Genomic DNA, 26,955 nt, shown 5'->3' with positions numbered 1-26,955 from the left:
ATCCACTTTATTCAGAAGGATTTAAAGAAACAGAAACCTTTTTAAAGTTGTGTTTGTTAACTGTGCTGAGCTCTCGCTTCCTCTGTGGAGGCACAACAGCATCCTCCATCTTAGGCACCTCGCTACCATCTGGACTTCTGCTTCCGATAAATTCTGAGGATTCAGAAAGATCTGGGGTAGGGGGAGGGAAAAGAGGGAATTAAAAAAAAAAAAAAAAAAAAAAAAATCCACCATCAACAGAACCCCAAATTGCCTCCAAATCCTAAATCCTCCAAAAACAAAGACCGTAGGTGCTGCCTTAGACACTAGCCATTTAGCACAGGGTGGTGATGCTCACTAGTGTTGTTTGATTTGGAATAAAAGCATGAAAATGATGTGCAAAGGCCTAAAATTGGAGATGTAAAGGATGACTGCACAGTATTCCATTTCTCAATTTCATCCTTCAGAGCCACAAAATGGGGGTGATACAGTTACTGGATGAGATTTACAGTAACAGCTGTGGTCTTCCCACACAAGGGAGGACCTTCTAATGGGCTAAGGTCTGTTTTGAACAGACGGGGAGTAGCAAAACAAGGTTCCCTATTAAGGGTGTGCAGTAATATTCCTGATAAAGAAAATGAGTAGTGGTAGTCAGATTGCTTTAAGAGACCTAAATCTCCTTTCGCTATTAAAAAAAAAAAAATCAAAAGAGAGAGAGAGAGAGCTATTTTAGAAAGTGCTAACTGCTAAATAAATGAAAGACATGTAAATGTAAGGGTTTGGTTTTTTCTTAATCTCCTCGCAACAAACTGTAAAGAATGCATAGGAACGAGTGCCAGGGGCATATGGCTTTCTCCTGTGCTGAACATTCATACAAAAGACAGGTTCATCAGTCATTGGAGTATCTGGATAAAAAATTAGCTCCTGATGGATGGTATTTAGAGCTTACCTGCTGCTAGTACATTACCAGAGAAACACAGGTTTTGAAACCCACATGACATTAGAAACTGCAGACCATGAAATACCCCACGTGCAAGCGCACTTATAATGTACGCCAGGTTATACAAAATAAGAAATAAGCTATTTAAACCCTCTGCCTAAAATTGGGCCCGCTGCAAGGAACCCTGGGTCAGCCCTACACAGGCCAATTAATGCACAGCATCTGCTGTATAGAAGCCGTGCATGAAGCACTTCCGAATGATTTCAGCAATTAAAAGAAAACTGTTTCCTGCCTGTTCTGACAGCAACTGTTTCAATGCAAGAGTGAGCACCAAATCATTGTGTGCAGCTGAAAAAATTAAGTCTCCTTTTTTTTTTTAGCTTCTGAAAAGGGGGTGGGAGGGATGAAGATTTCTTACGGAATCGGATCGTTCTTTTGTTGTCCGACATTCTGTGTTTTTCTGCCAAATTAGACAGAAGGCTCCAAGGGTTTACGGGGCCCTCTACAGTATCACCTTCTGGTGCACTGTGGCTCCCTAAAAAGATGGATCAATATCAACCCTGCTGATTTGCCTACAAAAGTGAAAATCCCTCAATTACATTTTTAAGACCATTATATTTAGAACACAGGTGCTCCGATGTGTAACATTTTTAAGGCTCTTGGCGCTGACGGGAAAAAATAATGACAGCCCTAAGCAAAAATGATCTTAGATTTGGTTAAAAATGAAGTGAGAATTGGATTTTATTGATATCTCCAGTCTCAGCTTTGGGGAGACACCAGTAAATACCCCTCGCAATTTCCACTATGCTGCGACTTGTGTCCCATCGAGCCTTCTAAATAAGAAGGGACAATGCAAGACGGTGCCATATGAAATCCAGTTACCCTCTCTTGTAGCCTTCTGCAAAATAATTACAAACATTCATCTTGTTTACACTTGTGGAAAACCACTGAACTGTGAATTAAGTATGCATGCACTATCTAAAACCCTTCTGAAGATACTGGTATTATTGTTTGTTTATTTGTTGTTTAAACTTAGTCCATGCTGGTATCTTTCCCCTTCTGGTTTTTTTTCTCTCTGACTTGTTGGCAATCTGGCCAACAACCATCCAACAAGAAAACAAATCAAGAGGAATTGCCTGAGCAGCAATTGAAATTCCTTGACATTGTCCATTACCATGTAAAATCATTAGTGCGGGTTTTCCCTTCTTTCCAAATTAACTTTGAAACCGGAGCTGCAGAGCTGCAAATATAATTAGTGGCAATTAATAGTACTTGACAAATCATTATTAAACTTTTTTTGCCACACTCCTTTAACGAATTAATCTGAAGATAGCACATCCCAAGTTTTGTGACCTCTGACTAACCAAAGGTCAGTGATGTCCCCCTGACAGCAATCAGCGCTGGTCATTGCACTCCCACTTATCCAAAACACACTTCCCCAACTGCTAAGATCGCAGCATGTTGGGGAAGTGATATGCAGGCAGAGCACTTCTGAGGGCGATTCTTGTGCTACTCAGCCCAAGGCAAAACTTAGTTTCCATCACAGCAATCTTTATCAGTCAAGTTTTTCAATAATGGCTAAAAAGTCGCTTATCATTCAAAAAGGCAAAGCACCAATAAAAAAAACCAAACAACTATGCTTTTTTACAAACGATGGTAGCATTCCTCTTGAAGAAACTCTAATAATACTGAATATTTGTACCTCATCATCAGAATAGGATTTCATGCTTAATTACACCGTACTCGAATAGAAATCTAAGACTGTGCAATTGCATAAAGATACAGAAGAAAAATCTCTTCAAGTCAAACAAAAAAATTACATATGTTCTGAACAATTACTATAGTTAAGGGTTTTTTTAATGTAACCACAATTATTACTTGAAGCCTCATGTTATAAGAATGGTGAAATATTTGAACGTTTTTACTCTTGAAATTTCACAACTGTAAAAATGTTTCTATTTCCTGTTTACCAATAGGTTTCCCCCCCGAAAAAATACACCCCCAAAAATTATTTAATACACAGAATCATAAAAACTACACGAGGTTTGTGACCACATTTGTTCAAGTTTGCAAACTCCATTTACCTGAAAAATACAGTTTATATTTGCTCTGGGATCAATGAAGAACAGGAGGGAGAAAAGGAGGTAAAGGGAAAGAAAAAGGAAAAACAACAATAAAAGGGAAAAAAAAGGTTCCCACACAAGAGAAAAATCTTATTTGAATTTAAGAATTTCTTACTAAATTATTGATACCATATTCATCTAAATAAAGTGTGAAACTGTTACTTAAGGAAATACATTTTTACTGGTTTTCCTGGTTATTATTTCTCTGTTATAAATTCCAACCAGTATAATTATGAGATAAGAAAGAGAAAAATTACTGTTTTGGTTTTTTGAGGTCTGAATAGCAAATATGATTTAAAACAACACACAACTGGCTGACAGCAACAGGTAACTTTATAACTCCACCCTTTCTTTCACAAGAATAAACGATGTAGTGAGAAACAGAATTTAGGAAGCTGTTTTGCTTTGGATTTTAGTAGTGAGCATTTCAGCAGCAGAGGTCAAACAAAACATGTCTTTTTCCCATAGCAAGAACTTTCCAAGGCTTGTGAAATGGAAAATTGCGGAGGAAGATTTTTTTTAAACTATTCTTCTAAAAAATAACAAGAGAAATTTAAATAACGTACATGCAACTGAACTGGAAGAGGAATGCAGTTTCAAAGAACTGGAATGCAGTTTAAAACATCTTCCTCAGCTGTTTTTAAAATACTGAATCACTGACAGTAATGTGTTTTCTAAGTTATACAACTAAAAAAGCAGCCTTCAAGTTACCCAATTTTGAAATTACTGAGATAATGAGCATATACATTTAACAGCTGACATCTTGGTAGACAAAAAAATCACCCCATGCAGTATCAATACCCATGGCTACACTAGCATCAATCTGAAATCATAAGAAATTTTGGTATAAGAAAAGTCCATTTAAAGAGTGGTTTGAATGGTGGTAACTTCCAAAACCTGGGGTAATCCTGAATTACTGAAAAGAAGAGAGGCAATTCAGAAACTTTGGTCAAAATAATTAACTGTCCTCTTCTTTTGGACGTAGTCCTACAAAGATTCAGTAATGCTGGGGTGTTTACCCAGAGGTGCTTCCCTTTTACATATTTGTGGATGGGGGAGAATCATTAAAGTGATTTAGGCTACCAGCACTGGTGTTAGCTTATTGACCACTGCTTGGCTTAGTAATGCCACCTGTTCTGCCTAATTTAATTAAAAAAGAAAAACAACCAACAGAAACATACAGCTAAAAGAAAAACATCTTTGCATTTCTCACAGAAATAGAAAACTGAAAAAGCAAAAGCTATATTAACAGGTGAAAATATAGCAAAGGCTACAAGGCAATCAGGACAGTTCAGATCTTTTTTTGTTACTGTGGACAGCTCAGACTACCAAAGTCGGAATCAGCTGTGGGAGCACTGTGGGTGGCTTGCTTTAAATGGGCTACAACAACACTGCTTTACCTGTCCGACCATCAGGATCTTGGGCTTTCCCTGCTCCTGCAATTTCAGTGCACAGAATCCTACGTGCACAAAAATCAAGCCAAGCAACTCAAGACAAAGAAGAAATATTTGCAAGTGCCTGCCTATTTCCTGCCCTCTAAGTAAAGCAGTGAATTTGTGCAGCTTTAGTAGTCTTTATGGTGCTGTATTTGTGGTAGTTGTGGTGAGATAAAAACCACGTGCAGTGCCATCTCCAGACTCCGGCATAAAATACTGCTGTGTGCTAGCAGGGCTGGCTTGTGCTGCCATCGGTGTCAGCAGAAACAGAGCGAGTCCCTTGCCTGGACTCTTGAAGCCCAGTGGTTTCTCTGGACCTTGGCACCATGGGAACCAAAAGGTAACTCCCAAAACTGAATTTCATCCTAATGCACACTCGTCTTTAACAATCTGCTTACAAAATAAACGTGCAAACACCCTCACCTCCCAAAATGGATATTTCCTATATAATGTGACTGTGTTATTACGAGGAATGGATGCTGAATTTAAATCTTCTTTCCCTAAATAATATGAACCTTCTTTCCAGTCAGCCAGATTTCAATTTGTTTTGTTGTTTATGTTGCTTTCTGCTTCTGAGTGCCTTCATTGTGTTTTCAGGAATAACTGAGTGACAACTAATTACAGTCTTCTGATCACATGAAGGAAAATAAAGAAAGTAGAAAGTAACTAAAAAGCAAAAAAAATTGGCAGCATCACAAGTTCTGCTTCTCTCTAAATGACAAACAGCACTTCCCCACTGTGTTACTAAAATCTACAGATCATCTTACAGACAAAAGAAAATAAATTCCTTGCATATGCAATAACTTTTGGCAAAAATGAATCGAAAACTGCTTATGAGACCAGCTGGATAGAGGATGCTCACACAATCTTCTATAGGGCTTCATCAGACCAAAGTATTTTTCAGCAACAGCAGCCAAATGAGGACACTATGCTTCAAGGAAAAACGATGATACATCGAGTGAGAAAAACTAACGCAGAGATCAGCATCGCCTTCTCGTTTGGCTAAGGACACACAGAGAGGGACTAACAAACACCATATGCTTTACCTGACCGGGTGTGATGCCCTATAGCTGAACCGCAGGCAAGAAACACGAGTTTGCAAGTGTGGCCATTCAGGCAAAGACAACATGTCCCCCTCTAGGAGTTTCTTCACCATTTGTAAAGTTACACCTGAAGGAGGGGTACGACAGCCCAGCTCCCCGTGTTACTGACCGCTCTGAGAGCATCTCTGTGAGCATGGCACTGTTGCAGGGACTGTGCTGTGCTAACACTATTTAGCATAGACCACAGGTTAGGACAAAACCATCTCGGAGCAGCTAATAACCAGGCAGCTTTATTGCTAGCAGCAGCAACACCTGAGTGGAAGGATGGACAACTACCTCACGCTCTCCCATTCTTCAGCTGTGCTGTTTTCATGTCATACGAATTTGAGCTGCCAAACCCAGTTGCAAACACAGAATAGGAGCTACTTGAATTCCCATTTCTCCAGCAGACTAAAGAAATCAGACTTTTCCCAAGGAGTGCAACAAAAAGCTGTATTTATCAGGGAGCTACAGTTCCCTGCCCATCATGCCTTGAACAGCTGTAGCGAGCAAGCTGGTTTCTGACGGACAGCCAAGACGGGTAATCTGAATCACACCATCCCACTGCTTATTCAGTGCCGATAGCTGATGCTACCCTCATCTCACTCGCTGGCTCGCTTTTTTTTTAACGTTTTGACACTAGTCCTGAAAAGGAAGGATTTAAGTTAAACCCTTTTCAATAACGCAAATGTGTTTTTGCAATTAAAGCCACACAATTAGCATTGACAAGCTCAGGTCAGCAGAACATAGATTATGCCGTTCAAATGCTCTGCCACTCAGTGCCTCCAGCAAAAAGCTGCAGGAGAGGAGAAGAGAAAAAAAAAAAATCTCCACACATTATTTAACAACTTGTGCTCTGATGCACTGCACCACTTGTGGATTTGTGGAGGGAGGTTCATTTATTTATTTACTTAAATTCCCTTTGGCTCTGGCCTCCTTCTCCACTGGTTCTATTCCTTCAAGACAACAAGAATTATTCTTCACGGCAGGAAGGCTGGTAACATCTAGCAGAATTAACTTCTCTAAAAAATCTTCAATTTAAAAAGGCTCAAAATCCTTACCTTAAAAATGTTTCCCTTTGTTCTTCACAAAAAAAAGTATTTGCTTAAATCTCCCTCACTCAGCCACTCTGACTGCCTAGGCATAGAATCCACAGATTTCTCTATGCATGTGCATGCGATGACATAGTGATTAATTTTAATTGAATACTGCTGTTTTTAAAGGTATAAACAGTGCATGTGCATGTATATGTCACAAAACCAGAAAGCGTAGAAGCTAAAAGAATTTCTCTCTCACTAATTTTTACTCAGCTGTACCTAGTTGTTTTCTCAGAAATGTCTTTATTTCATTAATATAAACATTTGCACCTACAGATCCTTAATATTAACATGATGACTCCCTTCTCTCTGTAAATAGTCAGAAATATCCATATATTCTAAAACCAAAAGTGGCATCATAGCAAAATGTAAGCAAACAAATCACTTTACCAGCACGATTGATGACCATCACATAGTAGTAAGTGCAGTGCTAATTTGGACTTGAGATCTTGATCCCACTCTGCATCATCACCCAAGAAGATCTAGGCTTCATTGCCATAAGTTACAAACTCTGTGACTAAAGCTTTCTGTTTGTATCTAAGTGCCACATATGTGTTTATGGCATCATTTAATTGACAACAGTACTTTAAAATTAATCTGTACAATCTGATTCAAATATTCCTGGGCTGCATCACTCTGTTGCTTTCAACAGTTGTAAGAGATAAGAGCCCTGACCTTAGAAATAATGTATGATACAATGTGGTAGAATTTTACATAAAGCTGAGTTCAAGTAAGTATTTGTATGTAAGCCTAAAACACCGTTTTTACACATGTTTCCAGCTCAATGTGAGGTAAGAAGCACTGGAAATCCCCAGGACAGCAATGGCATGTTCTGCTGCCCTTCTGTATGAACTTTATTCCTTCTGCAGGACAAGAGGATTTCCATAAGAGACTGGGAATTCCCAGCATGGAATTCCCAATTCAGGAAAGTTGTATGTCTTGCAAAATGCTAAGATGGGGATTGGTTTTTTTTTTTTTAAAAAAAAAAAGGCGGGGGGGCACGACAAGAAAGTTAAATGTCTATCCTTTGCGCTTAGTAATATTTTCATTGCCTCAGGGGGAGAAAATCAACAATCCTCTCCTGTTTGCACTAACAGCATAAATATACTTACATGTATTTACATGCAGATATACACACACATGCACAACTCTTTTTCCGTGCCAAGGCATTTGTGGTAAAAAAACAAGCTTTTCATTGAGTTTCAGCTGTGGGCTTGTACGCAGCTAAGAATGTTCCTTTTAAAGCCAGTTTAATTTGAATTGTGCTTCCTTATCAGTTTTTAAAATTTAAATGAAAAGCAGCACACATCCTTCAGCACACTTTATTCTAACAGGTGAGGTAAAAAAAAAAAAAAAAAAAACAAAAAACCCACACCAACTGTGACCTGTAGTTTCAGTTGTACCAAGGAGAAATTTGTATGGCAAACATAATGAAAATGCAGATATATAGATCACATTTCTTACCGTGTCCCCAGGCTTGACAGAAACTGCCACCACTGCTCCAGGCATGGGAGATCTCAAAATGCTGGAGGTGTCCTCTGCTGCTTTCTCTGGCATGTACTTGCTCAGCTCTGCAGCAACCTTCGTCAGTATTTGTAATTTGTACTAAAGAATAGGAAGAGGAATGTTTTAGAAAACAGCACCTTGGTGAATTCCAGTCAATAATCTGCACTATTTTATGGCAAGTTTTTATATAATACATCTGCTCTCTATTCTTCACAGGAGCACCTGAAAATCGCTGTTTGAAATCTTTGTTCAGAGTTTCATTTTCAGGATGTAGAAAGAAAAATACGCAACCCCAATCTACAGCAATGAGCACATAAAAGGAAAGAATCAAGTAAAGAAATGTCAGGTTCATTTAAAAATTGGGGGTAGAGAGGGGAGATACACATGTAAAAACCAGAAATATCCTTCTGCTTCCTGCACATTACCTTTAGTGGATACGGAATATTGAGGGATCCGTGCCGTGCTGAACTGGAAATTGACCTTTTGGGGAAGCCTGCCAGATTTTCAATGACATGACTGATTTTAAACATCGTGTTCACTTTTTAAACATTTCTTTCTATCGCGTGTTTCATGTTTGAAGTGAGTAGCTTGTTTGGATTTTGCAAGTAGAACGGACTGAACAATTCCACTCCCATTTTTTCACGCGCAGGCAGAATGATGGAACGTTTTGGAAAGATATGATCGGAAGATACTTCGTCTGTCCTCAAAACTGTTCAGCAGCCGTTATCTAACCTTGAGAAAGCAGAGTGTTCTCTCTAGTACGTTTTGCAGCCTTTGGAAATGGAACAGAAGGCGACCAACCTCGAGTACCCGAGAGCGTGCCGTTAAACACAGCCCTTCCGCGAAGACGTAAGCCCGTCGGCTCATCGCAGCCCCGGGCTCTGAGCTTTCGAGACCCCGCCAGCCCCCCGCCAGGTACGGCAGCGCGCGCCGGCGGGCGGCCCTCCCGCCGCCCCCCGAGCACGCGAGAGGCAGCGCAGGCGCCAGCAGATGGCAGCAGGTCTCCGCCTGCAGCCCCCGCCCCGCCGAGGGCAGCCGAGCGCCGACCCGCACCGCGCCTCGTCAGGGATTTGAACAAAGGTTTGGGTAGTAAGCGTCGGAGGAAGGGCATTTACAATTCAAATGTGTATTTTGCTGATGTAAAGTTCAACACCTTGCTTCGAACAGTATGTTTTCCTCCAAAACAATTAGCTGTTGTTTTATGAGCAATAAAACGTCTTTACTTTTCATTTTTACACCGACAGAAAAAACCCGATCTCCTTATGGCGAAGGTAAAGGGGGACTCTGCCTTCTGCTTCTGTAGAGAGTAGAACAAGGTGTTTAGAAGTACATGCAAAAGGTGATTAATTCTGCAATGACGTCGTTAAAAAGCAGCTTTCAAAGCCAAATTAAAAATACGTAACGGAGGATTATCATCCTCCATAAATGGCGTTTGCACACACAAGATTATGTGCCTGGAACAGTGCAGCCATTCAGCAGAAATACCTGCTTCTAATCAGGAACACAAGCAAATGGTTAAACGAACCAATCCCCCACCACGGCCCCAGCAAATGCAACAAAGTGCCACAACAATATTCCCAGAAGCTGTAAGTGGCACCCCAAGATTTGAGAACCCGTTCCCAACCATGTGCCTTGGTTACAATTGATACGGCCCAGGGAACCCAGCACCATTTTGTATGCAAAAAGCTGCTTTAACTCCAAGCCTCCTGCAGGCATCATCTTGACAATTAAGACCGTGGCACTCACATTTTCCAACCCAAAATACAGCTAGTTCTCCCCCTGCACAAGCAACTGCATTCGGTGCGGCGCGCTCCTTGCAGTTTCTGTTTCTCAAAGCGAGGCGTGTTTCTGTGTGCATACGCGCGCACATATGCACACTTGCATGTACGCTGTAGGGAGAGGGGAGGTGATGTCTATAGGAGATTTGATGCCATGAGTTGCAAACAGAATTGCAGCAGTGTGACAAGTCAAATAATAACATCTTACGCATGTTTCTTTACTCTCGAGTGTCTGTTTTGCAATCAAGACATACAAGTGTCTGCCAGTTTCTGAAGGATATGATCCTTAAGTGAAATTACTGTGCAAATAAAAGCTTTTTACTCCTATTAAAATTCATCTGAGTCATAAGTGGCAAGGAAAAAAAGCTTGCAGAGTGTATTCTGCTGTCAATCTAATAAACATTCTGTGCAGAGGGACTATTTATCAAAGATAAATTGTACTTAAAAGTCCTTCATTAAATCTATGGGGGGGAATATAATTACACCAAATTGCACAGTTTCAGTATCCATGGTTAGTGTCTTCTTTGTACTCAGAGTTTGACAATTAAAAAAAAAAAGGAAAAAAAGGAAGAACACAGAAATAAGTTAGATTTGTGGACTGTATTGTTGCCTCTTGCAAGAGGCTATTTTGATACGATTCCAAAGGATTAGGTTTAGATGCCATTTGTTTTTTTTTAAGCCACATATAACACTTCTGAGCTGCCCAATTTCAAAATTTTAACTCGAAAGGAAAGCTAGACCTTCTGCATTCATCTAGGTTACAGTGTTTCGCAGGGACTGAAACACAGAATTCCCTGTGCACTCCACAAGGTACAGCAGTGGAGGAAAAACCATGCTCGTCAGTATGCTGCACTTTAAAGCTCAGTTCTCCACACCAAGTTAAAATATCCCTACCAAACATTGTTTTTACTATCTTTATAATTTTCATATCTTTTAGATTCCTTTCTCTGCAGGACTCCTGCTTTGCTTGGAGTGAGATGTAAGAGTCAGTACACTCAAAGCTTTAAAACGCAGGTCTTTGTTATTGATGAGCTGTTCCTTTTCCTTTTGTATTTGTTTATTGTTCTTTAGTCTGTTTGGGGGCTAAGCAAGTTACTGTAATCAAAAAGTAAAAAATAACAACAGTAAACTTCTGGGGAAAGGCCTTTTTTGGCACAGTTGGTTCACAAATGGCCTTTCAGAATATAAAAAGACAAAGCCGCAAAGAAAGGTTCCTTCTTTAAGAGTACCTTTGATGTATTTCTGCTGCTGGCTGAACCCCACTAAATACCCGCCTAAGTGTCCCTTTGTAAGGCTGTTTCTTGTCCCTCGGGGATGAGTTGTGCAGGGGGGTTGTTCACCTAACCCGAGGTGCAGCCTGCGGCTCAGCCAGAGCCACGCGCCTCTCTGGAAGATCAAGTCGAACACCGCCTGCCAGGGCCGCCCAAACGAAGACAATGAAGAATATACCACCTTTTTTCATGACACAATGTACACTGCTGCTATGCCTTCGGTTTAGTGAGGACAACGCTGAACGCAGAAAGCAGAAGTTTTGATACGCCACGAACGGAGTGCGGAGGAGGTTTGGGTTTTTCTTCCTTTATCCTCACAAGGAGGAGGAGGAGATGGGAGAAAGAAGGGGCACAAATTGGGGAAGGCTGTAAAGTTTGGGTTATAAATAGAGACCAGAAGGTTTCCACCGGCCTAAACCAGACGAAACATCTGTTGGAGTCATAAATAGATTGCGGGTGGACTCTCAGAGCAAGGAAATCTGCTAGCCATCGGATCTCCAGCGATGAGTAGTTGTCACCAGCCACTGCTCCACTCCGCAGGGTTTCAGAGCCTAATTCTGCCAGCCAAAGCAAAGTTCATAAAGAGGTACCCGAAAGGAGCCGTACAGCTTTTGATGGCATAGAAAACAGGTGTTTCTTTTCCACAAGACTGTTGGAGTCCACAATCGGTTGACAAAAATTGTAGTAGGGAAAAGTTATGTTACTTAATAGTTTTCTAAGGGTAACAATATCCTGTCCTACCTCTCCCACTACCCGAATTGGATGTTTATGTAATGCAAAACTAGCTCGTACAACCAAATCTCCGTGACAAAAAAGAAAACAAAAAGGTGTAATAATAGCCAGGCGGGCAAAGGAGTAAGGGGAGGGAAAGAAAGCAAATGCAGTGAAAATTATACCTTGGGTTTTGTGGAGGTTGTTTGTAGATACATACCACACGGATCCCCCAAGTCGGTAGACAAGAAGTAGATGGGCTGCTACAAAAAAAGGTGGCCAGGGCACATCTGACCCCATCTTTGCTTAAATACAAGTTCTGTGGTTTGCACAGATATGGTTCCCTTGCTGTGTACAACGGAATATTGTAAACCGTCAGTAAAATGCTCAAAACTGCACTCTGTTGCATCTCACATTAGTTTATTAAATATGATCTTCCCTGGACACCTGAAACTCATGTCCCCAGAAGCTGTAAATGTTCAAACTCCATTGGAGATTTTATAGGGCAATCTAATGTATCACTATCCATATGTTACTCCCGGCAGCGTTTGGACTGCTGACCAGATGTGGATTTCCAGTATGCTTTACCCTAAATGTTCAACCGTGTTTTCCAAACGTCTGTCATTCTTGTGGTCAGAAGGGTGAAAACCTTTGTAGCTCAGATTTCAGCAGAGAAACTGTCTGCTGTGCATCTTCATTATTTTCACTAACCTTACGGTCTCATTTCCAGAATTGGTGAAATTTATTAACTGTGGTCACGTAATTTCCCTTTAACATTCCTTATCCGCATCCTGCCTCAAGTCACTTAACTGGTGTCACCTGCTGTTTGACCATCATAGGTTCACAAGTAGTATGTTATTCAGTATTCACTCAAAGCAACACTAAGCAATGTTCCAGCGCTGAACACAATGAGCACGCTGCCTTTTTTATTAACCATTATGCATTTTAACACAGTGATCATAGCCTTGCTTAGATTTCCACCATGGCATCTAAACAGGAAAATGAGGTATTTATTCCGTATCACTTGAAGGTGTCAGGCACCACCTTCTTTCTGAGTCAAGGGTTTTTTTATTCAAAAGGAGACAAATGACATTTTGCAAAATCACAGGGGCTTTTTTCCAGGCTCTGAGTTCTAGAGCTAATTTACTTCCACAGGGTGGTGGTGAGGACTGGCATTAACACCTGCACAAAATAACGGCACTTTCAGTCTAATGGAGGAGCAAACACTCAACATGCTACAGAGACAGTTAAAAAAACCCAACCAAACCAAACCACAAAACACCAGCCACAAAAATCATGAGCCTTTAGTAGCAGCAAAAGGGAAAGAAAAAAGAGAGAAGCCTCACCACCATACAGCACACACTCCAGCAGCAGAAAGTTAATTAGAATTGTAATCCAGCCCCATTTCCCACTTTCCATTCCTTGTGTGATACGTAATTAACACTCTAGAGAAACCCAACAAGGGTTAAAGCCGTGCAAAAACATACTCCCTCCACTTCAGACTAAGGCTGAACGGGCAGAATCAAAACCGTACAGGCTGAAAGCTGGCAGACGTCCTCCTCTTGCAGCTCGCATGCAGCCGAGCAAGGTGGAGCGAGCAGGGAGCAGGGAGCAGGGAGCAGGGAGCAGGGAGCAGGGAGCAGGGAGGCGTGCGAGCGGAGCAGCCTGCTGCAGCGGCAGTCGCTGGAGCAGCCTGTTAGCGTAATGCTTTGACAACTCCATCAGCGCAGTCTCAAGGTAGCTGTCAATCAGGATGCATCATTTAATACAACAGCACACTAAGGATTTTCTCCTGCAACCCACATGACAGCCTATCTACAGCTCTATTTATATCAGCGCCCAGTTGTGTTTACAACGCTGTTGTAATTAGAAAAGATGCAACAGGCAGCAATATCATTCAGATTTCCATTTTGCCATGCTGCCATGTAAAGTGCGATCTTGCTTCACAGAGTCATGCTAAATGACAAAAGCGCTATTTTCTTCAGCCTCTGTGCTCAGACAGCACTTCATTTGCAGCTATCTATAATTAGATTAATGGTGTAGTGCCGTACAAAGCAGGCCCACTTCACATCAGATAGCATATGAATTAGGACAAACACTTACTTCAATTCCAGGCAGAGAAAGCAGTGACTGGGGTATTTAGCATACCCTTTATGGTGGAATGAGATGTTAATTGTGTACCATTACCTCTAAACTGCTTGCTTGTTGTATAAATCACTGTGCTAATTGATGCAGAGATAGAAACGTAGCCACAGGCAAGAAAGCAACGGAATGAGAGCTGAAGATGGTGGATAAAGGATTATCGAGTAAAACCATATGGAGATGAGGTTCCTTTGAAACCTGCCAACAAGCAGCACTATCATGAACTACAGGGGGAAAAGTGCTGCACTGATGCGTAAGAAAAAAACCATATATATATTACATCATCGTTTCAGAACAGACTCTTAGTAGCGAATCCGAGCCAAGCAGAAAACTGAAGAATAAACGCGTGTAATGAGCCTCGACACACACTTCCAAAAGACAAGTAGCAGGCTAAGCGTGCCCTGGGAATAGTCACCACACTGCCTGGATTTTGGGGGCCTGCGTTAATAAGTAACACTTGCAAACTATCCAGAGCAGATGTTCCCCTGACCCATCTACGGACTAGAAATGCAGATTCTTTAAACAGAAACTGTGCCTGTGCTAAAAAAACCCCACAAAACGTAAGACATTCAAGTGGCTGCTGGTAAGTTAAACATTGTAGTAAGGAGGAAGAAGGGAAGCAGCTTTACACACCTGTGGTAACAACTACACAAATTCTAGCCCATGCACATACAGAGACAAGAAAATCCCTGAAAATCCCCCGCCACGTACAGCGGAAGCAGGAGAGGAGAATCTCTCAGACGTAACAAGTAGCTGTGTCAGCACCAGGACAAATGAAGCCTGCTTTCTCACAGATGGGCTTTGTAGTTGTTCGTCATCTCTAAAACTGCACTATAGCCACGGGGGTGTTTGTAAATGCACTCCCCAGCATAGATTCTCTTGCCTTAAATAAACCCTGGGTTTGACCAAACCCTCTGCCCACACTCCCTACCGCACAGAGCTGCGGCTTCCTCCTCCAGCTGGATACCTTTTATGCACGAAATGGGTTGGACCATAATGCTTTTAGGACCCTTCTCCCTCTGTTACACTTGGCTGAAGTCGATCAGCTGAGTCAAAGTTATGAGAAGCCAGGGGACAATCACCCACAACAAACCTCCAGCATGCCTGCCTGAGCCTTGTCTTCCTGGCAAAGGTGGCTAAAAATAGCATTAAAAAAGGAAGATGAGCGACAACACCATCCTGAGCACCACATTCAAGGACAAGCCAACTGGGTGACATGCTCACATTCGAGCCATGCTTCTTCCCCTGCAGACACTGCAAATCTGTTTGGCCTAAGTTTTATTCTGCGGAAGAGTGGCTCTAGTATACATGCTGGAGCGAACGCCACTGCACTCTAAATCATTTCCCCTCTGCCCCCGAATTATTATATAAACTTTTTTCTTAAGCTTCTTGTTCAGAAAACTTGGTTGAACTTGTACACAGCTAAGACTTAGCTTCATACCTTGATCACTAACAAAATGCCAAGACAAAACGCTAGCAACTAAAATACTACTCAGTGTCCTGTCCTAAGAAAATATATTCCCCTCGCTCACAACACGGTACTTAAGAGCAAATGCTGACTTTCAGCCATGAGCTCGAAGACCTTAGCACTGCAAAATAAACTTCCGAAAAATACAAGGTGTCTTCCCCTTGAGTGTTCAGTCCTCACTACTCTTCAGTGTTTGATACTGCTTTAGCTTAAAAGAGCAAAGAGAATGCATTACATCTACTGGGTATCTCACTGTCCTAAGGTTCATTAAAAAGTGCAAGATGCTGGATTTTTCAAATTGTTTCTGATTCTCTTTTGGAACTACTCGTTTTTTCCTATTAATGGCAGCTAATTATTTCGGAGGGGTGGGGGGTGGGTGTAAAGTGTTGCAGTAGTGTTTATTGACCTCAGTTCCCAAAGAAATACACATAACAAATATGTATGTGTATATGTATCCATGTTTATAAGGGAGGGCTTAGGGGTGGACAGCTACCCGTTACAAGCAAGTAGTACTAATGTACAAATTACTGCTTGCTGCAAAATCAAGTTAATAGCAGAAGAGAACCATGTATTCATTGACGAAGTGCTTCAACTGCTTTGAGAGGAACCTTTAAATTATTGCCAACACTACAGGAAACGGGAGTAAGTAGAGTGATGTTAAAGACAGCATTCACTGTTTTGAAATGACAGTAGAGTTCAACAGGTTAGATTTTGGTCACCAGACATACAAAGCCTGTGGATTATCCTCCTTTATCACTGAAGCTTACAACTTTAAGGAAACACTAGTTATATCTGGCCAACTAAAGGGACCTAGCAAATAGAAACAAACGGCAGTAGAAAAAACTCCTGTCTTGACTACTTTGAAATAACACCTCCCAAGTGTGCGGCTAGCTGACATAAATGGAAACGCATTGAGGAAAAGAGCTGTGAAGCTGTGTAACAGTCCTGTTCCTAATCATTAATCACTTTTTTTAGACCATTTAAACTACCCCATTAGAGCCTGCAGCAAAATGCCAACACTCCCATCACTTGCATGTCAGCAGTGCTGGTGTTAACAGGAGAAAATATATGGTTTCTATGACTGTGCCCCAGTTCTACAGCATTTGCTACCTTTAATTGAAAAAGGCAGTTAAACACAAGGTAAATCATTCAGTTAGCTAAGCTGTTTAATAAAACATAATTGATAATGTCAATATGTTACAGTGACATAATGCATCTCTTTCATCACTCTTATGCTTCAAATACAGTCAACTTATACTTCAAACATTTACTTTATATCTGCTATTTAATGAAAAACCCAAGGAAAACCACCTTGAGTACCACGTGTAGAACATACGTACGACAGACACCACTGCCTCAACTCATCTGCAGGTTGGTTAGAAACAAGTTCCTGCCACAACACTTGCAACTTTGTGAAAATGGTTTAGTTATGTCATTAGCAACTTGCTTTTTGTCTCAAAACACCGGAAGCTCCTGCTGGAATAATATATACTTCTCTGATAAAATCTGTTGAAAAAGAGCATGAAAAAATATGTAGAAGAAAAAGCAACTACTTGTTTTCTGAAATGTGTCCCAATCCTGCAGGCTTTAGCCTAACTTTTCACAGTTAACCAGGCCAACAGTAGCCATCAGGACCTGTTGTTAGCATAAGGCAAATCACACACCTAAGTGTTTACAAAGTCATACCCCCTACATATAGAATATGATCTGGAGTAGGAAAAAATATATCTTATCAGCTATGTAGAGACAGTGTGGTTAAACACGACTAACCCAAAAACAAACAAACAAAACAAACCCACAAAAACCAACCAAAAAAAAAAAAAGCTCAATCAACTTCTAGTGACCACTGTTACAGGACACATGCAGGAAAAGAAGGTGATGGAGCAGACTCAATGGTAGCAGGCAAGACAAGGTGTGCTGCCACGTTGAACCTCCATTACCTACATGTAACTATAGTATTTGTTTGCCCTGAGATTTCAATTGTATCATAGACAAAATGGTTAGGAAGGCTCAGTATTCTGAAAATAAAAACATGCTGCCTCATAAGTAGCTGCTTGCCCTCCTCTTGTTCTTATAACTGGAAAGTAGCTGTAGGCAGTGGTAATGATATCACTACGACCAAGTCTTTAAACATCTTTCAGAGAGAAATTTGGTCCACCTGTCCTGGAGTTCACTGTCAGAGGAGAAGAGTCAAGCAGATGCCCAACTAATACAGGTTGCAATGAACTGCACTGGCCACAGGTGACTACCAAGCGGTCTGTATGTCTTGCTAAAGTAACTTGTTAGAGTAATGGATTCTCACAACTGTAAAAAGCAAGTCCATTGACAATGAACTGTGCAAGGCTCACAAAAGCAACCTGTAGAGTTTGGTATGACTCGCGACCTGGGTGATGTATATTAGGTAATGACTTATAAAAAGGGAAAAGCCAACAAAGATGTGTAAAAATATAGTACCAATTATATAGCAACCCAATGCCTGTAGGCTACTTACTATTTTTCAGCCTGGTTTGTTTTGGTTAACTACAAATTTGTAAGTTATTCAGGAAGTTCAGTAAGGAAGTACTTTTTGAAAAGTACTATCTGATTTGGGGCACAACACATCCCCCTCTAGAAAAAAAACAACCCACTGAGTAGAATTGATTTACAGAAATGTCAAGCAAATGCTGTTTAATTTCCAGACACCAATGTTTTTCCCCCTCTGGGTGGCCATGGAATAATAAATGTTTGACTCCTTTTCCCTTCAAGCTCAGCACTACTTTTGGCATTCACTTAAATGGAAGAAAAAGCAGCGCACAGAGGCCTTTCATTCACTGTGAGGCTACCTACAACCATACAGAACATTTAGATAGGTCTTATTTTCCACAGACTGCAAAAATGGTTTTAGTCTGTATGTTTCATAGGGAGAAAATTGCAGAGCAAACTGCCTTCTTTCACAGCTTACAAAGTTTTCTAATATTTGGGCAAGCACTGGTTAGAGCTTGGTCTGTTAATTTGCCTTGGAGTGCTTCCAAATACTACTTGGTTAAGCCACAGCATCCTTCTGTTTTGTTTTGTACAGCAGGTAGCACAATGACATCTACAACTAGAGAAAAATCTGTGTAGGAAGCCAAGGCCTTTTTACAGAGATTTGATTCAGTTTACAAAGCTCTCTGGATTGAAATACGGATTTAGGGAAGTTAACATACGAAGCCCCTTGAACCTGGGCAAGTCCGGATGCATTGGTAAGGCTGTTGCAAACTCAAAATTCAAAGCAGGAGTCTAGCTGGTCATGAAGGGAAGCTGTGAGAAAGGAGTGACTACATGTATGAGAACTCAAGCTATCAAAGATGGTGCAGCTTTACATAAACTGTGTGATAATCTCTTCGGTACTTCTTCTTGCCAGACACTCTGCTTTCACACCATGGCAATTACACAGCCTGGCAATTGATTTAGGGGTTTTAGTAGCATTAATGTTCAGGTTAGGGTCAGAGGGACTTTAAATCCTGGATCTGTTTTTGCCCTGGACTTGCTCCTGTCAGTAGTCCCACTGATTTCAGGAAGTTCATGGTCTCACCCAAGATAACTTCAGTGAGAACTTTCAAGTCAGTAAGAACTAAGTGAGTTGCTGCACTATACATTAATACAGACACACCTGCCTGGAAAAAAATAGTTTGAAAAAAATTATTCCTTCATCCTTACTATCTTCTTCAGGGTGGGGCTATTGAAAAACTACTAAATAATACAGGGAAAGTTGTGCTCTACTTTTTCGATCCTCAGTTTAAGGAAGCTTAGTTTTTATTTCAGATGCAATAAAATTAACAAAAAAGACTGATGGTAAGATTATGCAAATCCACAAAAACTCTATCAATTTTATGGTATGTACTAAAACAGGTTTTAATTATGTTTCCTAATTATTCTGGACACTAAATCATCATGAAAGTCTCAGCAATAGTGCAGCTACAGCACCAGTATTATACCTGTTTCCTACCATTAAATTTCCAGGGATCATTTCATTGCATTAGGATGGATATCTACAATAGCAATAGATGCACATTCTCTACTCTTTGTAATTCAGAAATACATGCTGTTGCATCTATGATTACTAGCAGCCACTTTTCATGAAGGAATTAAAATGTTCTTTTATGTTACAGACTTTTGCTTTTATAATTCAAGCCTTACATGACTATCTTTACTAATATGTAAGGACTAGATCAAATAAAAGACTTACATACCCAAAGCAGGACACTTAGGCAGAATTGAAGCACCTAAATCCAAAATGGCAATACAAACCCCTGATCATCTGTCACCTAAGACTGAAGGTACTTAACATTCTATCCTCCTCCCTGGTTCAAAATACATGTTTAGAGTTCTGCTGCTGCACCTCCTCAGAACCAAGTCATACAGCTACTTCCTTCTCTAAGCCCAGATGTGACAGAAGTCAGGAAAGCAGGGTCCAGTTCTGCTCCAGGGACCGTTTCTACATTTTTGTTTCGACTGACATTGCATATCAGATGTAAAATATTGCAGAGCAGACAGAAGAAAATAGAAAATTTGAGATCAAATGGATAGTAAAAATTGAAAAAAAAAAAAAAAAGAAAATTCTCAAAGACCAGCCTCTTATTTACAGCTTTAAGCACTCATGTAGCTAAACATATCCCTTATGAGCTGATGAATTGGAGTGGCTATTTCAAAAACAGGCTTATATTTATAAATATTTCACTCACACAGATGCAAAGTTAATAATTGTCAAATACTCATTAGACAATTTATGACTGAGCTGTTTTAGCCCAAAGCCACCACAGTCACAGAAGAGGCTCAGGTTAAGAAATGAGTCCTGGGAGTCATTTATCAGTGGAACAGCAACATTATTCAGTGGATTTAGGTCTGGGGATGAAGTGACGAACATCACCATATCCAATTATGCTTGACAAGGCAGTAGAATGCAATCACGCAAATGAAGATTAGACTAGAACACCTTTGTTAACAACTCTCAAGCCCCTCAAAGTTACTACTGTGTGAGCTTTGGCCACTACTTCATAACTGATTTAACCTCTGTCCTCAGGGCAATATTTTGAAGGTGTTGGTTAAAGTGATTAAGTATTTTTTTTTTTAACGAGACTAAGTTTTTGTGAGGCATTCAGAGCACAGATTATATTGATCTCCATATTTTCATCTCTGCTCCTGACTCAATTTTTGACATAACAACTAAAGGATCACATGAAACTGTTTCAGACGATCATAACGAAAACAGTGAAGAAAGCAAGCTAGGAGTATGTCTTTAAATGCAAATGAAACTCAAAGATAACGGATTTTGAATAAATATTTTATCAGGCCTACTCTTCACTTCACTGAACAATCATTTTTTTTATGCCATGGGAAATATATTTGGAAGTGCCATTATAGGATTTCTTTTAGAGATGCTTTTTATTCATCTGTTCTATCTTATTATGTATCTAAACTATGTTTATTTTTCACACCAGCATTTTTCTGAGTGTAATTCAACAGAATGAGTGCTCAGACAACAGACAGTAGATCTCGGCTATTACACTTGCAGCTACTACTGGTTTAGGCCCAAGAGCTATTCTCCAGGGTCACCAGGCTAATTTCTTGGTCATGTTTCTTTAACTGTGGGTCCTTGCTTCCAAAAAACCAAAACCCCTATTCACAAGAAACCTGAACTCATTCTCAAGTCTGTTAATCATACAGTGAATTTCTCTACCCCAGAAGACCAGGAGTGATCCACTGGCCCTGAGGTGAAAACCAGTCAACTGGAAAGAATTTTAGCAGAGATAGCACAGTAGGGTAAAACATCCATAGTTACTTATGTATTTTCTATGATTAACATACCAGTTAATCACACTTGGCATAAATAGCAACCTGAGTGAGTCTGTGTATCAATAATTATATAAACCTGGTGTGGGAACAGGAAAAGAAACTAGTAACAACAAAGAACGCTGCTGAGAAATACAAATTCCTGAGCATTGCTGTGTAGAGTAAAATGAGGACGAAGAGAAGGAAAGGGTTGCAAGACTGGAAATAACTAGCACTGATTTTATCCATCACAATACTCTAACTAATCAGTATAATGTTAGGAAAAAACATGCAGGTTATCCTGATGCTTTAAAGCTTCCCAGATTGTCTGCAAATGTCAGATTTGCAAAAAAATGGAACTGAGAATGTTTCACGGTAGGATAAGAACAAAGTTGAACAGATCAGTCTTATAACACTATTTACAAATAAAATTTTAAAGTGAGACAAATTACAAAAAAAATATTTTTTTTCTTTTCTCTTTTTTTAAATTTACATGTATCCATCATTGCTGGAATTTGGCTGACAAGGCAATCCTGCTCTGGGTGCTAAAGGAGGACTTCCATCAGTAGATGACTAGAACTACAACACGTGACTAAGCAGGGTAGATCTATTCAAAGGATAATTGAGATGCAGCTCAGCACTCCATACTTCAAAATGGACTCGGTAATTTAAATATTTACAATTTTAACTATATAGTGCTCAAAGAAGACCGCTCCTGCTGTGTAAGGCAGGCCGTTACACAGTCATGAGTAAAGAAAGGGGACAAGGAAGGAACAAAACTGGTTCTGCAGATTAAAGGCTAAGAAACTCAGCTCGGGAGAGGAGAAACTTGCCTTCTGGTCTCTGCTCTCAGAGTTACCTGGCTGCCTACTCTGACACAGGGAAATGATTCTGAAAATGGGGACCAGAATCTGTTTTCCCAGCAGAATGGCTTGAGCACTAGGTTTCTCCTTCTACCACCCAAAGACTTGGCAATTACAATATACTGCAGGGACAGAGCAGATTTTAATCCCGTCACATGGAAGTCAGCATAGAACCCCTATCTCCACCCTCCTAGGCAAGTGTTCTTAGCAGCAAGGGGAGCTACAAAAAGTGAGCATCTCTACCTTCTACCACAATGAATTTTGATGAATGTAGCCACAGCTGCTAGGCTTTGGGTTGAACTCAACACTGCCCACCCATGCTAGATGTTTTCTGAACACTGTACTCTCAGGAGACTTGAGATGAGTTTAAGTGCTTTGTTTCAGCAGCACAGTGAGGATAAGTAAACATTTGATATCTAGCTCCCCAGAACCGGGTTGCTGAGAAGATGTAGGTACCTTTAGTTAGACAGCTGTGAAACCTGTTTTAGGTGTCCTGAGGAGACTTAGAAGGTTACTTGATCTTAAGCCTCCCGGATCACTTTCTTTGACTCAGACAGCTAAATTGCACTTGAATCTTGCTGTAGGTGCCAAAATAGGTACTTGAGCCTCTCTGGACCTTTAAGCCTGATGCCTAGAGACATGTGAATATATGATACTGAAGTACTGCTGTCAAAAAAGTATATATAATCATACCAACGTTTATGTTGATTTCTGTAACATCGATTGGTGATAATTATTCAGCTACCTTCATTTCTCTATGGATTACTTTCTACAGACAATTTTCAGTCAAGATAAAATTGTGTCCACCAGTTATAGTCACATGGCTCACATACTCTGCCACCTTTTCAAATACAGACAACTGTTTTTATTCCTCCAGCTCTTTTGACCTTTTGGAAACAAAGTGTTGCATTCTAGATAGTTGTTCAACTGCCTACAACTTGGTTGCAAGTTATTTGATCTTAAATATTTAAAATGAGACAAGGGTCACAGGGCACTGGCAGAATTCTCAATGACTCCTGCTCTCTTCATATGGTATGTGATAATAGATAACTTATTTTCTCATAGACTAAGACTTCAAGATTAATTGTACAGCCTATGAAGACAACGTTTGGTGTATATGAGCAATGACTAAATCTCAGCTGCAGGGTTGCCTGTAATCCAGAGGGTTCTGTGTTTCACAGTTTCATTGCTTTAGCTGCTGCTGTTCAACAACTTACTGTAATGCAGTTCATTATCATTAGAGGGGAAGAGATGCAAGAGCAATTGCGAGGCTATCTCCATGGCTAAATCATGTTTGTGGTAGTTGTGCTTATTGCACTTGTCCTGCCTTGCTACTCTTTCATAAAGCAAATAGCTTGAAATACGATCAAGCAAAAAGGTATAATCAACACAACTCCCTTCTCCCATTCCTGATTATTTGCTTACTTTGGAAGGTACGGAGTTTTGACAGCAGAATACATTAGTCAGAATATTATTTGAAGCTTCAAAATCTACTGACCTACAACATAACCAAGGACCTGACTTGCTGCAGTCAAAGGATTTGGCACCAATTCGGATCCTACTTTAAGATCGATTACAGGCATTGGCTTTCTCTTCCTCCTTTAATGCAAAACAAAACCAAAATGTGTTTACTGCCATTATGGAGGGATAACCTTGCTAAAGCTTGCAGCTGTAACTTGCCTCATGATATCGTATTATTACATGACCTTCACTGTTTATATAGTCAATAGAACATAATTAAATGACTTCATAGAATCAAATTAATTTCTCCTACGCCGTATTCATTTTAAAATAGAATCAATCTTATTTACCCTACCTGACAATGCCCTGTGCTTCACATAAGATTGATTCAATACCAGCAGGTAGTTATCAATGAATGCACTTTGCTGTGGTAAATGAACACAATCAATACTCAGAAATGTGAGTTTTCTGGCGTATGACTGAATTGTAACTGAAGTGAAGGCTGAGTTTTGTTCAGGTCTTTTTAGTTGTTCTTTCAGGTTTCATATAAGGACAATCTGAATTTCATAGTCAGTACCAGTACAGTAACCATCTGAAAAACTACCAGGCAGCACCATTGCACATTGAACACCATTATCCTCTGACAAGGTTATGCTGCACGAGATAGCATGCAGAAAAAAGGAAAACTCAAGAAAGAAATATCAGAGATTCTCAGCATTTCTTGAATAACATGATTGTTTGAACTCTTAAGCATTAGATGCGTATCATGCAAAAGGCAACTCTGTATTGTGAAGGGCACATTGCATGAATTTCAATTTGCTCTGTTCAAAACAGAGTAAGAAAGAAAAGCTATAATTCTTGGAAGGATACACCAAGACATCATTTTTCATTTAGAAAAAATGTATGAATGTAATATCAGTTCATATAAGCTAAGAATCTTTTTAAGTTATATTACATACATTCAAAACAAACTAATCTCAATGAGATTGATATAACTTCTCTGTTAACTTCAAAATGAACTAAAAATAGGGACTTTGGCAATGTCATTTCATTTAGGGCAATTTTCAAGTAAAACAGGAGATTTTAGAAGACATTAAAGATATGGGTGTCCGTGACCACTCACACTTTCAGTGGGAGCTAGTCTTACGGATGCTTTCTCCCTTATAAAATGTCTCCCTGAATCCCCACAATCCTTCAGCTTTTTAATCTTTTTAAGGCAGTCCTCATTTTTCCTAGAGTAACTTAACCTAGTTTGCACTATTACTGAAGTCATGCTGCACCAGCCATTTTCCCAGCTACCAAGGTATTGCTCTTTCTGTCTAGAAAGTTCCTCAACCTTTACATGTACTGAGCAATCCTGCTTTTACTTTATAGAAAATTCTAGGAAGTACACTGAAGGAAAGCACTTCCATAGCACACTTGATCTCATGTTTTACTACTGATTTAGTATTCAGATGTTCTTTGTGTAAAAGCCAAGAAAATAAAAGCAGAATGCTTAAGAATAACATTGGCACATTTTTATATGTTTGCTGAGAGAGAAATGAATGGCGATTTTAAATATAAACAGGCTTTACAGTTCACGTCATTCAGAAATCAACTACAACTTCACGGCTTTTTTATACACGCGTTTTAATACTGAAGCTGGCTTTCTTGGAAAAAACTGTGAATTCATTAAAATTTAAAGTAGCTCCTTTCCTTAAAAAAAAAAAAAATCTGATCATATATAACATCTATCATTGTTTTGATGTCTGCTTGCAAAAAATACGGCAAGCCAGCATGCATCATCCACCTCTCCTCCCCTTTACCTGTGTTTCATAAAAACATCCTTATGTCAACCACGATCTACCACAATTCTCCAAAAATAGCATAAAAACTGTATCTAGCTTCACAGAATAAAGATAAAACTAAATAGCAATTAACTATCTATGCTTAAAATTATTTCCCCTAAAATATTAAACCGCAAGCGGAAGAGAAGCTTCCGTAATTTACATTTCAAGTGCACATAATGACAAACAGTAATCAATATAACATATGTTCAATGCAGAAGAGCTACTGTAACTGCTGGAGTCCACAAAACTGAAGGTTTGCCAGTGGGGCAGTGAGGCAATTTAACATGTAGCAGTCAACAACAACCACCAAGGAATACTTTTTTCTTTTCTCTGCTGTTTTTTCTCTATGTTTCTATTCCTCCCAGCCTCATTTTCCCAACATTCGACTATTTAATTTGAAATACCAGTTATTAACTGGCTTTATAATTCCACTAATTCATTTAATATTCACATCAACAAAGTTACATACGGGGGGGGGGTTGGGGGGGAATAAGCTTCCTTATCACATGCAGAACCTTACTGCCCTAACACACAAAGTGCAATCATCACCTGATTCATTTATATTTACATTAAACTGATTCCTTTTATCACCTAAGCTTAATCTTTATAAATAATATTTACATATAATCATATAAATCTACACTGTGTATGTACAAATGTGCATATATATATTTACATGCATGCACCTACATATTTAGATAAGTAGATACACACGTAAGAATTTAGTTCTGTTTTGAGGTTTATAAAACCTTTTTTCTTACAGTTGTAAGAGTTCTTTCCTGTGCAAGAATGTATTTAGGGGTGTTAAATGGAGGGGTGTTTATTGTGATCAGCAACATGAAACATGGAACAAAACAATGCTTTCTCTTGTTCTCATACATTTTGAAAGGTATCCTAAAGGAAGTCTTGATCTTTGGTTAAGGTATTAGATAGTTATGTCACACATTAAAGAGAAACTCTGTTGGTAATGTTCCCAGTAAATTCTAGGCTCTAACAGAAATTTCCTGTAATATCTCACCCAGCTTTAGGGGTGAGGTTCAAGTACCATTGCCATTTTGGATGCTTTAAGGTGTCCCATCTGGCTTCTGCATGCTGCTCCAAAAAACTACAGGGCACCTGTAGGTCCTGCATTACAGCTGTCAGCTCCCTGTAGATGTTTTGGACACATTACACGCACAAAAGTTAAGATATCAAAGTTTGAACACAGACCAAGCAGAGAAGCACATGGAAGAGAATCACCCCTGGAAGTACCCAATTCTCTCTACCGACTGAGTAATCTCAGATTGGGATGTCTAATTTTTGGCCGCTTCCATTAGGGTAGGTGAAAATCAGAAAGTGCTGTTCCTGATTCAGGAAACATGAGCAAGAGAGACACAGGACAGAAAACCACAACTACACTCTCCTTTAAAAGGAAATACAGCTATATAGTTTTATCACAGTGGGATAATGGGAACAATCTCGTCACAAAAGGCCCTTCTG

The 26,955-nt window shown here is 39.8% G+C and overlaps 1 protein-coding gene across 1 annotated transcript in view; it reads right to left on the bottom strand.

Annotated features, from left to right (window-relative positions):
• PCCA (propionyl-CoA carboxylase subunit alpha) overlaps positions 1 to 26,955 on the bottom strand; it is a 302,331-nt gene that overhangs the window by 9,778 nt on the left and 265,598 nt on the right. Inside the window, exon 22 of the mRNA XM_059832438.1 lies at positions 8,122 to 8,262. Coding sequence (XP_059688421.1) covers positions 8,122 to 8,262 — 141 coding nt within the window. The remainder of the gene's footprint in view (positions 1 to 8,121; positions 8,263 to 26,955) is intronic.

The sequence above is a fragment of the Gavia stellata genome, chromosome 1 (genome assembly GCF_030936135.1).
Source record: "Gavia stellata isolate bGavSte3 chromosome 1, bGavSte3.hap2, whole genome shotgun sequence".
Classification (NCBI taxonomy): domain Eukaryota; kingdom Metazoa; phylum Chordata; class Aves; order Gaviiformes; family Gaviidae; genus Gavia; species Gavia stellata.
The sequence above is the reverse complement of the archived record's forward strand: the minus strand, read 5'-3'. Positions and strand labels throughout refer to the sequence as shown.